The sequence below is a fragment of the Symphodus melops genome (genome assembly GCF_947650265.1).
Source record: "Symphodus melops genome assembly, chromosome: 8".
In the NCBI taxonomy this organism is placed as follows: Eukaryota; Metazoa; Chordata; class Actinopteri; order Labriformes; family Labridae; genus Symphodus; species Symphodus melops.
In genome coordinates, this window is record NC_136698.1 from 9600444 (window position 1) to 9617999 (window position 17556).

Consider the following 17556-nt stretch of genomic DNA (forward strand, 5'->3'; position numbering starts at 1 on the left):
TGGAGCCACTATCTGCTGACCTTGAATTGCACACACGCTCTCTCTCCAATCATCTATCATCTTCCCATCGCCATTTAACAACATGGCCCCCCTGCCAGGAAACAATAATAGTGCTGGTGTGTTTCGACCCCTTCTTTTTTTTTCTTTTTTTTTCTTTTTTTTTTTTTTTTTACTCACCGGCACACATCGGTGATGAAATCTCTATCACCATCTGTAACAGGGATAATGCTGAGCTGGCGTCAGGAGTCAAACAGGGATTAATAACGTCCACGCTACATTCCGAATAAAGAAGAGGAGTGTGTGAAGAGGGGGGGAGCTACGTAATTAATACTTGATGGTGACAAATGGAGGCGGATGGCGGGGCAAGTGGAGGGAGGAAAGTTTGGCTAATGAACAAAGGGACGACTGTATGCTAACGTGGCACTAAGGAAGTGATTCAATAGTATGCTGCACTATCAGGATGGCTGGGAGGGGTTTTGTCATTCTCAGGTGGCAAATGGTGAGACTCTTGGGATTCCAGAAGCTCAACAGGAAGAGTTACCACAGACGAGAGACTTGCTTTAAAGTTGTCAGAGATTGCTTGTACGTGTGCATGAATAAAAAGAATGTTCAGGGAAAGAAAAGTGCACATTTGTGTGCACAAAATCTACTTGCAGTTAGAAAACAGCAACATACAGAATGTGAATCACAAGATCAACAAAAAACAAAAACGAGCCATTAGACTCCTCTGAAATAGGATCAGCAAGAAATAATTTGGAATTCAGCAGTAGAGTTTTAATTGGGATCAAAGACTGTATATAAGCCTCGGGTTTCAAATGTGAATCCAATTTGCAAATTCTTCGAACTTGTCTTTTTTTAGAAGCCAGCAGTGGGAGAGACGCCAATGGTTGCCAAAAGAAGGCAAATTGTATCAAACCAGTTTGGATAATAACCCAACTTCTCTGTTGATTTATTACCCAAAGAAAACATTTACCAAGTAATTTGTGGTCTGAGGCAAAAGTAACAGGTCTGCTTCAACACAGTGCGATTTGATTTTGAAAATAATGGTCCCATTTAAGGTTAATTCCAGTATAAACCAATGCACGAATTAGGATGTGGCCTCCCTTGATCAACAAGTGGCTACCTGGGTAGCCTTTTAATCGGGCCAGAGAGTTACCACAACATCTTTACCCAGCCACCCAAAATAGGGTCTATCCTGGTTCCAAACAACCAAGGTGTTGACGGCAAGGTGTTGCTTTTACACTAACCAATTTTTATTTTTTTAAGATTTATTTTTGCCGTTTTTATGCCTTTATATAGAGGGAGGAAAGTGGATAGAGTCGGAACGGGGGAGAGAGTGGGGAGAGACATGCGGGAGATGGGCCACAGGCCGGACGCGAACCCGGGCCGCCCGCGCGCGAGGACTGAGCCTCGATACGTGGGATCGCGCGCACTGTCGCTGCGCCACCGGCGACCCCACACTAACTAGTTTTAATTGGGATCCAACTTCAAACAAGGAAACAAGAATGGATCCTACCATAGGTTCTAAAAGGGTAACAGCTTAAAAAAAAGTTTCTTAAGGCGCTGTAACACACTGTAGTCACAACATGAGCAAATATTGTTTCCATAGGCCACTGTCAGATTGTATGTGTTAAACATGAATTGCTCAGCTGTATGAATCATAGGGTCATGGCTGGGGCATGTAAGGATTAGGATAATTTTGTAAGCCCCTTGTTTTGACATATTAAACTAAATATGATTACCCGTTGTTGTGAGACACGGTAAATGTACATCCGCTCTTAGCCTCCAATTGAGAAGATATCATGGACTATAAAAGGGAAAGGAGCTGGCAACCATGACCAGAGGAACCCTAGGTGCTTCTCTGCCCTGCTGGATGACAGGTTGCCAGGTTTGGCTCGGTTCCCTACATCCTCTGCGGTGTTTGATGGTGAAGCTTAGGGGCCTATTTAGCACTGCCAGGCCACCCCAAGCCTTTCCAGGTGCTTTTGTGAAACACAGATCAAAGGGAGGACGGTAGCAAGGGATGATGGGAATGGAGGAGAAGGAACAAGAGGAGAAGGATTGGATGAACTCCAAGTAGCCAGTGACACAGAGATACTGGAGCTAAAAAAAAACAATGAGGACAACAAGACGGCACACTAATAGGGTGAAAAGCATGTAAGTTGGGTTTTGCGTAAGAGAAATGCTTCTACTTTGTGTATATATCAATATTTAGTGAAAGGGAGTCTTCTCTGATCTTTCTCTCTCTCCTCCCTCATGAGATGTTGCTGGTGTCTCCCTCTCATGCCTGTGAGGGGGGGGGGGGGGTCTGCACAATCTGAATTGGGTGTTTTCCTTTCGCAGGCAAACACAAACAAGCGACCACACAAACGCACACATGCATACATTTTTTGTTGAGACTTTGGAGCCACGAGGAAGTGATGATTAGACTTGCTGACCCACAAACTCCCATCCCCTGTCGCTATGACGGCGACCATGATGATGTAGCAGTAAAGCATTTATTTTGATCATTATACAGTGAGTGTGTTTGTGTTTGTTAACATCCCCATGCGAGTGCATGTTTTATGCACACATACCAGACTGCTGTTATCAAAGGCGCTTGTGACCCACTTCCAGTGGAGTTTTCTGTTTTGTTCAGACTGGATTAAGGGGTCTTGTGGTCTTTATTTTGCACTGTTGCTTCTGACCCTGCTGGACCATACATGTTGCAGAGGGCTAATACGATTCGATCAACATTTTCTTGGTAAATAATGGTCCATCAGAAGCTGGATGAGGATCAGATTTGGTTGGCTTCATTACTTTATTTCATTGATACACTCCTCTTTTGATATGTACCTTCTTTCATTCCCCTTTTTTTGCTGTTCCTTTTTACCTCCTTCATGCCTTCTCTCTCCTGTTTGTAACAACCGTGGCATGCCAATTTATCCCTCACCACTGTCCCTTTTTGCCTCTCTTTCATCTTTTTCCTCCCCCATACCTTTCATTCCACACTTCCTTGAAATATATATATATTTTTCTGTCAGTAGATTTCCTCTCACTCTCATTCACTCTCAAGCATTCCTTCCCTTTTGATTGCTCTAACTATCGCTCCCTCTTTCTCCTACAGCGATTGGCCAACTCCAAAGCCCACACGTCGCGTTTCATCAGTGCCAACCTTCCCTGCAACAAGTTCAAGAACCGGCTGGTCAACATCATGCCCTATGAGACCACGCGTGTCTGCCTTCAGCCAATCAGAGGCCTGGAAGGATCTGACTACATTAATTCCAGCTTCATTGATGGATACAGGTAAGAGGAGGGGGAAGAAGGTGGGGAAATGTATGCATCACTGGCTTTCTTGTGCCTTTTAGAATATGCTAAGCCAAATATATTTTTTTGTTTAAGATCTCTGTTGTCACAAGATTTTCAACTGTCATGTTAAAAGAGTATCTTTTTTCCTGGTTATAGGCAACAGAAGGCCTACATTGCAACACAAGGTCCTCTGGCAGAGACTACAGAAGACTTCTGGAGGATGCTCTGGGAGAACAACTCCACTATTGTAGTCATGTTGACCAAACTGAGAGAAATGGGACGGGTAAGACATATACACATGTGGACACAATGATTGATTCATGTCGTGTCATTCCTAGCCTTTAAAGACTAAAACTCAAACTACATTAGACTAAGGTTAAACTAAGGTTTTGTCTGTTCTTTGTTTCAATCAGGAAAAGTGTCACCAGTACTGGCCGGCAGAGCGTTCAGCGAGGTACCAGTACTTTGTGGTTGATCCAATGGCAGAGTACAACATGCCCCAGTACATCCTCCGAGAGTTCAAAGTCACAGATGCCAGGGTAAGACACAGACCTCAGAGTGTTGGGTTTGGGTTGAACATGGACTGAGTAGGCAACTAAAAATGAACAAGTAACAAATAAACATGAATGCAAGTGACAAATAAGAAGATAGATGAAAAGAGTGAATTGCAGGGTAACAGCCATTTATTGTGGTTTGTTGTTTGGATATTATACATACATGAACACAGTCTGTTTAAGGTTCCAGTGCTGTTTGGGTAGTAGTTGCCTCTATTAGGGCTATTTTACTGTATCAGCAGGGCAAACGTGGAAGAATGCACAATGGAAAGTGTTTCCCCAGTGAGAATAAAATGCCCATAGCACCATCCCAGCTTCAAAATAAGATTGCCTTAGATTAATTTTAACAATCTTAGGAAGTGAATATGAAGCGTTCAATATTGTTCTCTTTTGCACATATTGGACTAAACATTTTAGATTGACTATTCCATACTATCAGATCACTCAAAAAATGAAATAGTAACACCTGATGAAAATAAAACAGTGCAAGGCAGTTCAAACAAAAGCTGCTTTTTTCTGCAGTGCACAGGCAACCCAGCTGTCATTGGAGATAAACCAGGTTGAGGAGAAGCAAGTCACACAAACACAGAAACATCAAAAGAAGATTTTTTTCCGCTCAGAATAGCTTTGATATTGTAATATTCCTCCGTAGTTAGATGTGAAACACGATATCACAATGACTTAATGTGAAGTGTAACTTCATTCAAATATTAATGAGGGCTCACAAACCAAAGTGACTTTTCTTGCCCTGAAGTGTTTTGAGGCTTCTCTGCATCGCTGTAGTTAAATTCCTTTTTTTTTTTATCTTAGGATTTATTTTTTGGTCCAATTAAGTCGGACAGTTTGAAGCAGTAACAGAACCTAGGAGAGAGAAAGAAAAAACACTTCTTCTCTTTGAAAAACAGGCTGACATATCCAAAGATTTCCCTGGCGGTGTGGCAGCTAGTTAGCAGTTGTCCTGTTGGTATAAAAAAATAAATAAATAAATTACACACACACACACAATTTCTCTGCACATACACACACTATACACAGTGTAAAAATCAGACATAAAATGCTGTTTAAGCTAGTATGTCATTGCCCCACCAATACACAAACACACACATTTTTTCTTTATATCGAACTGTGCAGTTTGCAAAATGTCCTCTTAACAGCCTCACCCACACACACACACACACACACACACACACACACACACACACAGTTTACACAGGCTCACTGTGTACCTTCTACTTATCTTCATGCTGATTTGCTATTCACAGATACAAACAGCCATGCATGCAAACACCCTCACATATTTGTATATTTTATTTTTCAACGCAATCAGGTATTTGCAGAATATGTTTACACCCCATGAGCACTTGAACATACATGCATACATTCTGCCCAGGTCATTAGCCAGTGTTAGTGGTTTTCAGAAGGACACGATGGTGCAGGATACAGATGGTGTATGGAAGTGTAAAGGGGGGTGTTAGGTTGTGAAGGAAACGTCTGGGTAGCTGTGTTTGAAGAGTTACAGGTTTAACACCATTTAACTGATAGTGTATGAATGTGAGAGGGTAGCGCATGTAAATCGGTTTAACTCCACATACCATACATCATGTAGATGCACATGCACGTTAATGTGTTTATGTATGACTGAAAGTGTGCCCCTGTGTGAGTGTGAGTGTGCATGTCACATGCCTCTGCACAGTAATAGCATCGACTCCACGCCTCAACACTCACATCTAGCAAGCTAGTCACGTATTTAATCACACAATTTGACACGCAGCGTGGGCCCTCAGGTTGTGTGCCAAATTTCCCTACTCTTTTTTCTCTCCTATTCTTTCTTTCATTCTTTCTTTCTTTCTTTCTTTCTTCCTTTGCCTTACTTGGTGTATTGTGTTGTTGTCTTTGCCACTCGTTCACTTTTAATCCACCTGCTGAGGCAAAAAAGTGTTTGAGAGAAAAAACCAAGGCGAGCAAAGAAAGGAAACGTTCAATGCGCCATGAACCTTGGGGGGGGGTGATTACATACAAGGAGATGTGGTAGACAGGATTTATTAGAATACAAATCAGCGTATTTGTTGAGTACAATGAATGTACAAAACACTTCTAGCAGCATTGGTGCAGAAACATATCAAGTACTCATGTAGCAACTCAGAGCATGCTGGCACACAGGACAACAGGACTTTCGTTTCAGAGCACGAGAATTCTATAGATAGATTATGTATATCCCTCAGCATACCTGCATTCAGCATGTAAAAGGAAGAAAGGGATTTTTAACTTGTTGTGAAGACGAATGAATAAAGCCGAAGGCAGAACAGCCATGAAACAGTAAACGATGGGGATAGAGGACAGAGGTTTGTGTCATTTTTGACACAGTGAAGAAATCTTTTGAAAATGCATTGTTAGTTACAAGGTCATTTAATAAGTGCTGAAAACATCCCTGTGGTTAATGTCCAATTAAATGACAACATAAGGTGTTCTGCATTATTTGTTGATACATCATTCTGTCATGATACTTTATTAATCCCCAATTCTCTGGTGTGTAAGTGCTTGCAGGACTGCAAAAAAACACTTTACCAGGTTTTTTCTAACACTAATATATGTCCCTAGCCTGTCTACAAGTAAGTCTGTACTCTCTGTCTTTGACCTCCTCCACCTTTAAAAAGAAAAAAAAAAGTGTGCTTAAACAGGAAGATGGAGATCTTCCCTTCATGACATCACAAAGGGCTGTAATCCTTCCTGTCGAGGGGGTTAGACTCCCACAGTCAGGTGTTTGTTCTGCCCTCTGACTCGGTCTTCTCACCATAAATAACAGGGCATGGAGCGAGAAAGTCCAACACACCCAAGCACTTTGAAAGGGGCGTGGCCAGACAGATCACTTTCATTTAAAGCTACAGACACAGAAACAGCCTGTTGTGAGCAGGGCTGAAAGGCATGCTAGAATACAGGATGAGTGGATTTTTAGCAAGAAGCTTCACAGACACAGCTCTGAGACTTATTTAAAGCTTTTCAAAAGGAGAATAATATTTGACCTTCCAGTTTCTCTACCAAAAAAAATGTAACTGCTTTAATCTTAGTTTCATCAATAGGCCTTCATCAGAAGGATTTAATTTCACAATAAATGTATATTTTCTCTTTAGGACCTCTCCTGCATCAGTTAGAGTTTGTAGCCAATTGTATAATAGTGATTATTACTTTCTGTATTTTTCTAAAGGTTTGGTTTTTAAAAAGATTTGGAGAGATGTATTTAATTGCAAAATGGATTGATTTGTATGACACAACCACGCTATCACCTTAAACCTAATTTAGGAGTGTGCAATGCTATATTAGCAGCATAACAAAATGTCTTAAAGGTCCCAGTTTACTCCCTATGACTGTGTATCGATCCCAGTAAACCTTTGAGGATGTACAGTGTACCTTTGCGAGTGTGTATCATGTGTCAGCTGCAGTCTGTAGTAGGTCGAGACAGACACAGCAGTAGAAATGAACCCTGGGATGCTTTCATAGCTGGTAGCCTCACGCAGACAGCCACGATGAATACTTCTGTGAGTGCATGCTGATATCTCTCATGAGAAATTCATTCTGTTGAAGACAAATTGAAAAACTTTCTCTAAAAGGACACAAGTGTCAACAATGCATTATTAGACTTGATGAAAAGTTCTTACAAAATAAAGCAGATCAGTACAATTATTTATATAGATGTTTGTGTTTGCATTGAAAGTGAGTGCTCTAAAACTAGAATATAAGAATCGATAGGAGATTAAATTGTTAAGATTGACATTCTATCTAGCGGGCCCGTCACTGTGTTTGTTTTCAATTTTAGTCGTGAAATGCCACCTTCTGCTCCTCTGTTTTTGCTTCTTACCTCCATCGCTCAGCTCATCCATCAGGTCGCCACATCGATTGCATCGCAGGATTATCCTATTCAACATGGTGTCTGGGAGAAGACGCCTGTCATGGCAGATACACTATTGATTAGCTTTAACTAGGACTTACTCATGTCGTGCACACGCGCGCGCACGCAAATACACTCAAAAAAATGAACAGAGGAGAAAAAAAGAGACGACTGGTAGAGGACACACTGTCCCTGCTTGGTGAGATGTAGGAGTCTTTGCTGTATGTTTTTTGTCATGGAGAAAAAGCACATTTCATTTCAAAAGACAATTAGTCAGAGGAAGATTTATCGACTTTTTATTAGAGGCGGTTCATTTGATGTTCTTTAAAGAATCCAAAGAGAAGGGGTGGGTTGGCTGGGTGGAAGGGATTGAAAGAACAATCCCTGAAAATAATGATGCAGTACTCTTTGTGGCATATTCCCACTGAATAATCATCTTAAAAAAAAAAATCCTCCAAACCAGTTTTGAGCTTAGTTGTAACTCCACTTCTCACTCTTTACATACCGTCTGTCTGTATGCCGTCCTTTGCTTCTTTGTATAATCTACAATCTTCTATTCTCACCTTCTTTTCTCTGTGTTTGCAGGATGGCCAGTCCAGGACAGTAAGACAGTTCCAGTTCACTGATTGGCCAGAGCAAGGCGTGCCCAAATCTGGGGAGGGATTCATTGATTTCATTGGCCAGGTGCATAAAACCAAGGAGCAGTTTGGACAGGATGGACCGATCTCTGTCCACTGCAGGTAAGCGGTTGGCCTGCCATAAACATCCAAGAGGCATGAAATCTCTTTCAAAATACTTGAATGTCAAATGAGGTTTTTCTTGAAAAGAGAGGCACAACTTTTTTGTTTTTCTAAGTGCTGCAGGATGTTTGTCTTAAAAGTACTCTCCAAAGACACACCTTCCCCCTTGAAAGAGATAAAACGCTTTCAGCATCAGACAAGATTAAGTCACTTCTTAAGGAGGTTATTGTTTTGCAGCTGCACCTCCCGCGGTGCAGCTTTAACAGCATCATCAGATAGAATCCCTCCTCTCCATTTTGCCACCGCAGTAGACTACTCGTGCACCTCCACAGGCCCATCCCTTCCATAATTGATAAGGCTGAGATATAGCTTGGCATTTGCAAAGAGGAGGCACATGAAATGATACGGCCATTCTTTTTGGTTTTTATGATCGCTCTGTGATGCATTTTTCATCACCTCGGCTGTAGCTTCCAAGGTAACCTTCATCATTAACTTGGCATGCTGAGCTCTGGTAGAAACTGAGATTTGGTCGTGGTTTCAAGCAAATCCTCATCAGACCTTGAGCAGGATGCAGCTAAATTAGGTGTAAGTTGTTTTTCTTTTTTTTCTTTTTAGCTGGACAATTGGCATTTTAGATAAGCCTGTATTTGTTTGCTCTGCATGACTTGTAATACAAAAAGAGCTTGTGTAGAAGTGCTTTTTTACATTTTGTATTCTGTGATTGACATTCGGAAAAAGCTTCAGGGCTACAACTGTTCCTTTGAATGTGACTGTGTTAACAAACAAAGGTGTTAACACGCTGTATAATTTCCTTCCTCTGTCAAAAAAAACAAAAAAAACAAACGTTTTACTCGGTGAGAAACAGAGTAGGTGCCACTTTTTCCTCCACATTTCTGTCGCAGGAGGCGCCATGACATCATCAAACATAACATCACCTCGCCTGTATTAAAAAAGCAATGATGTCACCAACTCTGAAATGGTCCAGAGGGAGTTGTAAGAAGTGTCAGGGAAGCTCCTATAAGATTGAGTTATACGCCCGTCTTCTATGAGGCTGTTATTGGAGCGGGGGGGAGAGAGGAGACTTAAAGGGAAAAAAATGTAAGACTGGAGTTATGGATGAAAACGCAAACAGCGTATTGAACTTGCCTGCCGTGTAATCAGCTGCACAGATAACACATGCTTGAAACAATTCTGTGGTTTGCGGCACACAACGGGACATAATGGAAGTTCTATAGTCAAAATGTTATTAAATAATGATATTTATTTGCATTTAATTAAGTATTTAACTGAAAGTCTTAAAGTCGTTTCTTCATTTGAAACTCTTACTGCTTTATTTGCTGAGTGCAGGTGTTGCTTTGTGTGCAAAAATGTACAGAATGAGAAGTTTTTTCTTCAGCAAAAAAGAATAAATGAAACTTTGTATGTCGCTACTGTAGCCACCTCCTGCTCCTCTCTATCATCCTCCTCCCTCCCTCCCTCTCTCCCTCCTTCAGGCTTTTCATCTCCCGTGTAGAGAGCTTATGCCTTCCTTTTCTCTTACTCTTTCGTCTTCTGTCACGGCCTTCCCCGTCTGTCATCTCTCTGTCTGTATTTCTTAATCCCTCTCTCTCTCTCTCTCTCTCTCTATCTATCTCTATCCTTCTCGTTCCCTCTCCATCCATCCTACCATCCATTCTTCCAGCCATCCCTTTTTTTTCATTTCACTCCACCCTCTTTTCTTCTCTCTCCTCCTCAGCCACTATCTAATAGACCCACATGCTTTTTGTCATTAATTGCCTGATTACTTCCTGTGAATGGGGACACCAAATCCTCTCAGTCTGCGGCAGCTCGGCGAGCCCTCAGATTCGGAGAGTCGATCTTCCTTGCGAGAGAAAGAAAAAGAGAGGGGGGGGGGGGGGGGGGAATAAATGGGGGGAGGAAGGGAGAGAGAGGAAGAAAGCAAGAGAGAGAGGAACTCCGAGTGAGTTTAAGAGTCCATGTGACAAGCTGTGACCGACTCCCGAGAAGAGGCTTTGGGTGGGCGGAGATACACTGCGGCCCACAGGTTAGCAGTGGGTGGTAGATGTCGGGGGAGTGTGTGTGTGTTTAGGGTGGTTGTGTTTTCTGTGTGATTAGTAATAATCTCAATAATGTTGTTATTGATAATGTATTGCTTATCACTAAATAATGTAGCTCGCATTTTGCCCTATGTTAATCCACGTCCCAAAACAGCACATGCACAATGTATGTGCCAGCAGCCATCACTTTCACTCTTCAGTCAACAAAATAGCGTCGGAGGCTGGAAAAGCCCGAATAAATCTGTTGTCATGTCAATTATTGTTCCATTGGTGAAGTGGAAGTCATTTCACAGCAAAGCAGCTTAGAGAGGCAGCTCTCAAGTATTTCAGGATCTGAGTTAAGACTCAGGCTGTATTTCTGGAGAGCAGCAGCAGCAGCGGCAAGCTGACTTTTGCAACACATGGGAGGGGCTTAATGAGACAAACTGTTTGGCTGTTTGTGTGCGTGATTTGGAAGGCGTGCGCATGTATGTGTCCTTGAGGGCTCGTTTTGTGGGAGACGAGAATGTGGGCGCACATCAAAGCAGACTCGCTGTTTTCTGACATGCAAATTGTGTCCTTGGCATCGTCACTGTTACGTTATACTACAACCGGATCTGTCGATAAGAAAGTTTCCAGTGGTTGAAGTTTGATTTCAGTCAAGTGCAAAAAACTGCCCGGAGACGTTAACAACATATTCTTGTTATAAATATAGGAAGCATTTGAGAGGAAATTTAGATCTGCAGTTATTCGAGGTTGACTGTCATTTTCCAGTTCCTGGTTAAAAGTCCAAACAAAGATTCACTGCATATCGTGCAGTGGTATGTGCATACATATCGTCATTCATTCATACCTTGGTTGCTATGTGCTTTCAGTGCCGGTGTGGGCAGGACCGGAGTCTTCATCACCCTCAGCATCGTCCTGGAGCGAATGCGCTATGAAGGCGTGGTTGATATCTTCCAGACAGTGAAGATGCTGCGAACGCAGAGGCCAGCCATGGTGCAAACTGAGGTCAGAAGACACACACAAACACACAGTTTATGAAGGTGTTTAGTGAGAAGTTAAAATGGTGAAAAAACATTCTCCGAGAGGTGGGGGGGAGGAAGTAAAAGCATTTCTGAATCGGCTATTTTCTCATGAAAATGCTAAAAAAATTATATATATATATATATATATATACCGTAAATTCCGGACTATTGAGCGCACCTGGATATAAGCCGCACCGGCTAAAAATAGGTAAAAAAATTTATTTGTACATATATAAGCCGCACTTGATTATAAGTCGCAGGTGTCCACGTTATAACAAGAGCTATTTACACAGAAAGACGTGACACAAAGACATTTTATTAACTTTTAATGAAATACGTACTACTGGTAACATCCGCAAATATGAAGCCCACTGTAAATCCTTTATCAAACAGTGTCTGTAACGCGGCTGATGAAAAAGATTACCGTAATATATTTCACAGGAAAAAGTCCATCCATTCACTGCCTCGGAATGACTTCATTACTCACTTCCTCAGTCTCTTTTTCGTTGTCGCTGTCAGTTTCATCTTAACGTGCAGCAGCTCTATTTCCTTCTTTGACAGCCAGCTCGATCGCCTTTAACTTGAAAGCTGCATCATATGTATTTCTCTGCGTGCATAAAGCGCAAAATGACTGATATTAAGATCCGATGTGACGAAGTCAAATGTTTTTGCGGCACAAGCTCATTGTCCCGCAAGAAAAATCCATAAATAAGCCGCACCGTTTTAAAAGCCGCAGTGTTAAAAACCGCGACAAAAAGTAGCGGCTTATAGTCCGAAATTTACGGTATATATATATATTCATGTTGACTAATAAACTAATTAGTTGAGTAATGACCAGCAGGTGGCAGCACAAGCAGCCAGCCTCAGGGGGTTAACATTACTGACCAATCAGTAATGTTGTGTTCTCAAACTGTCAACGTTTCATTAGCGTTTGAAACTCTTTAAATTTCTAATTTGTTTTGTATGTGTGTCTCTTTCCTACAGGATGAATACCAATTCTGCTATCACGCAGCTCTGGAGTATTTAGGAAGCTTTGATCACTATGCAACGTAAAAAGCCATCTCTCCCCCCCCCCCTCCGCCCCCCAGAATCCCATCGCCCCCCCTCAACAGTCTCCTGAGCCATAGAAACTTTGAAATTTGAATCATCGGCAGCAGATGATGATATCCCCATTGCTAATTCAGACGCACCAACCCGGATCCTATTGTAGATTTTTTTTGAAGAAGAAGACGCCCTACTTACAAGTATTAGTAGAGCTCTAATTCGACTAAGAGACCCTTCAGGGGGTAAATTGCCCCTGATCAGGAAAAGAAAATCCTCATCAGGAGAGGAACATTGTGACATAGTGGCTCAAGCTGTGGGGTGGGAAACGATCAAAGTGTCAGACTGCTTACCTTACCTCAAGTGTTTCAATGTGGAGGACATTGTAAACATTCGTGGACATTTCTCTTCTCAAAAATCTCTTTGTGATACAATGGTGACAAGCAACAGAAAATGAAGGAGAAGGCAACAGCAAAAATTCAACGAGAGGCAGATGGATGTAGCCAAGATGGCAAGACTTTCTTGCTTTTTTGATATGCCTTGGTGTAAAAGGGGGTTCAAGTATTTCTATTGACACATTTTGTGTGAGTGGTATCCAGAGAAATTACCAAATTGTGGTTGCCTGTGTGAACACGAAAGGGTTTCCCCAAAACTCTGGTAAGACAAAAAAAAAAAAAAATCAAAACATTGGAAATGTAACTGGCACGAGAACAATCCCATCTGGCATCAATTAAACCTGGAGTTCTTTTTACACTAATGATATGCATAACTTGTGTGGAAAAGCACTCAATTATAAAAGAATACATCACATAATTGCCTGTACTCAAGCGCTGAGAGCTTAGAGGCAGCTCTGTCAGTGATAGATGTGAAGAAAGCAGCTACACATATCTTCGTTTCATGAAGTGTGTACTCGTGTAAAATCCGTATCTCGAGCCAGGTTACCATGTTGTGATGTTGAAAAAGTACCACAGTGTGTTTAAAAAGTGCCCCAGGAGTCAAAAGAAATTGGAGGGAAAGCCTTGCAAGCAGCTACAGCTTGGTCTTCTTCAGGTGGAGAAATGGCCGCCGTGTTCCGTCATTTTTTTTTACGATCACTCCTCTCTCTCTCTCTGGAACTTTTGCATCATGGGGCTTTGGCTTTGACATCCACTATTTTGAAGAAGAAAAAAAAAAAGAGGTGGTCAAGAAGCTTTGGAACAAACAACGACAACCAAACAAGGATCGCCGCACAGCTGGGGGCTTTCTTTGTGTACAGTGACCAATGCTCGTCATCATTGTTTTGAACTTTTTTGTCTTATGAGGGATTATCTTTTTTTTTGTTTTTTTTTCTGTCAAACCAAACATGCTGCTTATCTCGTGTATGCTGTACGTGTGACATTTTAAGGGAAAGGAAGCTGACGAACAAAAGATGCCAGCTCTGCTTACCGCTCGCGCCGAGGCGGGCACGACTGAAAGTGCATCCACATGACAACATCGTCCATTAGTCTTTTCCCGCTTTCCTCTTTTTTTGTTTCTCCAGCCTCCTCTATAATCATGAACGTCATCGTATGAGACACTCAAGAGTGGCAGAAGCCTGTTGCAATGACAAAGCTGTGCGTTGAAAAATTGGCCTTTTAGTTCTGGTAGTAGTTTCTGGAACAAGGTGCATAAACAAAGGGGTTCCTTCGGTTTTTTTTTGTTGTTGTTTTTGGGGGGGGTTGTTCTCTGTTTTATAGATGATGTCTCTGTGGGTGCCACAGCCGGACCAGGCGGCCATGTTGGATCTCGATGCCATGATGTGATTACTAAATCTCGGTACTTGCACATCCATCTCTAAGAAGACGAAAAAAAGAAACTTGAAACAAATACTTCAAAAAACATCTGCAGTTTGATTTTGAGGCACTGACTTCTCCGTGTCCAATTAAAAAAATCATTTTGAGATCAGCTTGCTGTGGTCGAGACGAAGGTACGGATTCTGTGAAGGTTTCCCATGAGCGTGCACAAAAAAAGAAAAACGAGAGTGATGGACAGAACTGTGTGTAATCTCTCTTATTTCCAAAAAAGCCTTATTGTTACTGTAACATTATGAAAACATTAATGTTGTATTATGACGACTTATTTTACATGACATAGTTGACTTTTTATTGTCCTTTTGTTTTAGTTTTTTAACAGAGATGTTGTATCACTTCTTTTTTTTTTTTTTTTTTTTTTTTTTTTTTTTTAAGTTAGCCGGAAAAGAGAAATGCTTATTTGTTCATATTACGTTGAAAGACATTCTATTTTTTCACTGTAGAATTGTTAAGTATAACGTGTGTGTGTATGTGTGCAGGTATGTATGTAGGTATATACTGCACACTCACACATGCATTATATATTTAAATGCAGAATATAAAGATATATCCAAACACTTAGTATTAATTCAAGTTTTCTCCTCATCATAATTTTCTTTTTATACCAGCCAGTGCTCATGTTTAAAAATGTGACTTTTCTTTCTTTTGTCGTTTTTGTAATCTAAGAAACCTTGTGGGTTTCTTCAAAAAAGCTGAAGTGACGTCAGCTGGAAAAACACTGACTAAATCCTCAGTCTCAACTCACTTCAAAACTTCTGCCCCTGGGTAGATCCTGTGCCGAAGAAAGAGATGCCATTTTTAACCTTTTTGAGATTTTGTTATCTTTCATTTGTAGCCATTAGCTGTTATGTTTTTTTTGAGCAACTGTTGAATGATGTACTGGTCTCTGAAATAACAAATCAATCAAATATTTCATAAATTAACCTCTTTTTTTTACGATCTATGTCAGCCCATCTTGATGTTCTGTATCATGTATGATCGTGTACAGACTACAATGCACACCGTTTTTAAAATTATCATTTAATTGTGTTCCTTTTTTTTAACTTTTATTATTTTCAGACATGATGAGGTCATCCATTTTGTTAGATATTCACTATGAACTAGAGTATACCTGTAAATAAACAAATATATAGATTATATGTATTTGTATCATTTGACCCTCGAGATCTCATACTTTAAGTGGGAACAGAATTAACAAAGATGGACATTCTGCTCATATCCGACTTCCCGGTGTGTAAAGCCTGTTTTCTCTCCTTCTGACATGTTCTGTCTCCAGCCCTGCTCCCTGCTCTTTAATTACCACTCACTTTTTTTCTGCCTTTAATTTCCCCTGCTAGCAGTTAAACTGGGAAACAAGCCAGTTTCTGTTCTCACACCTATAGCCTCAAAGAGAGAATGAAATCTGCAACAGGGATCTACTGGTATAATTGAACTGAAGAAGGAGAGTTCGTCCTTCCTGATTAACTAACCTAACCATTTAAATGGGAAATGAACCATTCATTTAAAGTCTGTTTACATTCTCATTTCCAATGCACTAGCATAAACACGGCTCAAAAGATGGAGTTTTCTCTTTTGTAACCTTACAAACTTGAGGCTTTTAAACGGATTCAGGTTGAATTATTGGAGCCCAATTTCTGAATTTCCAACCAAAATCAAAATCAAAATCTTAATACCAAGATGATCTTCTGAAATATGTCATTAGCTAAAGGGCAATTGGAGCTAAGCTAAAAAAATAAATTAAAAAAAAACATCCATGGTTTAGTTGAAACATAATACAATTTATTTCCCCCTTGTGCATTTTTGAGCATTGTATGGAACCATACTTTGTGTTTTTTTGTTCAACCATGTTTCGTTGTGGGACGCAGAAAGACATCAGGACTCAATGAAACAGAGCAGTGCAATGCAACCAAGGGAAGACCAAGACAACCAAAAACTTGCTGCAAACTCACATTTCCAGCACGTCATCTTCGAATAGTGGGAACCTTGAGATGTTTCATAATGAACTAAAAGACTGAACTGAAGTCTATGGGAACTCAAAAAAAAAAGAAAAAAAAAAGACTGGCCCCATGCCAAAACTGAAACCGTGGAAGTCTTTGGAAGCTTGTGCAATGTGTTACACTTTTTGACTTCATGTAAAGATCGTAGACTTTTCAAAAACCGCCACCAATTTGTTGGAATATGTTGCAGAAAAATTGGGGATGTGATGGGGGACTAACAAAAAAACAACACTAACAGAAAACGACATCAAGAAGAATAGAACATGTACAGTACGTACAGACAAAAAGGAAAAAGAACCCAATCTCAGCAAGATAGATTTTCCTTTATATGAAGGCCAAGAGCTATCACTTTCAAACTGTTACTTCTAACTGAAACAATAATTGGTTTAAAGCCACTGTGTATGTAGATATGTTGACTTTGTATTAAAGAAATGTTGTCTGAAAACATTTGTTGTGAGTTTTATTGCTGATATGTTGTAACATTTATGTAACAGTGAGATTCTTCAAGATCTCACTCCTAAATCCATAAGATGGACTGAAGATAGGATGTGGGCACATTCTTCATAATGTGAACCATTGGTTGGTGTCTTTAAGTTTTGATTTGGTTGTTTGGACACTTGTCAATCACAAATTAGCCACGCCCTCAAGCATAATTTGCGTTATTGTCTATTACACCTAAAATGACACTACAATTTATAAAAATAAACACCATGGTTTTCTTGAAAATATAGCAATAAAGACCAAAAAGGTATCTACTAAATGTTACCTGGGGTAATAAATCTAAATTTTAGTGGTTCTTTTGTCATAGACTTCTATGACAAACTACATTTTCATCTGGTGGTGTTGCCCCCTGCTGACCATTAGAAAGTATGCAGGCACTTTACTATGTAGATACAGAGGCTACATCCATATCTTTAAAATAGGTAATAAACCTCATCTGTGTTTAATATGCAAAAATGTTTTAGTCTTAATTAACTTTAATACTTTTCTGCTAATTAATAGCAGCAGAACATTCATTTATTACACCGCTAACTGCTGTGTAAAATCTGTGCTACAAGTGCTTGCAGGACAAGTGGTGAAGCACGCAGATGGTGCACTCTGTTTGTTGATAGATGGCTTGATTAGCTTCCTGCTCTATTTGTCCACCAGCCTCTACACAA

At 40.6% G+C, this 17556-nt stretch overlaps 2 protein-coding genes across 10 annotated transcripts in view; both read left to right on the top strand.

Moving 5' to 3' along the window:
• Positions 1 to 16491, top strand: part of ptprsa (protein tyrosine phosphatase receptor type Sa) — a 214364-nt gene extending 197873 nt beyond the window's left edge. For all 8 annotated transcript variants that reach the window (XM_079349634.1, XM_079349635.1, XM_079349633.1 and 5 more), the window contains 6 exons: positions 3107 to 3285; positions 3445 to 3571; positions 3702 to 3827; positions 8311 to 8465; positions 11377 to 11512; positions 12514 to 16491. In XM_079349634.1, the coding sequence (XP_079205760.1) occupies positions 3107 to 3285; positions 3445 to 3571; positions 3702 to 3827; positions 8311 to 8465; positions 11377 to 11512; positions 12514 to 12582 (792 nt within the window). In that variant the 3' untranslated portion in view covers positions 12583 to 16491. The remainder of the gene's footprint in view (positions 1 to 3106; positions 3286 to 3444; positions 3572 to 3701; positions 3828 to 8310; positions 8466 to 11376; positions 11513 to 12513) is intronic.
• The window catches only part of LOC306827678 (GRAM domain-containing protein 2B), a 172308-nt gene that overhangs the window by 102325 nt on the left and 52427 nt on the right, over positions 1 to 17556 (top strand). The window lies entirely within an intron of this gene.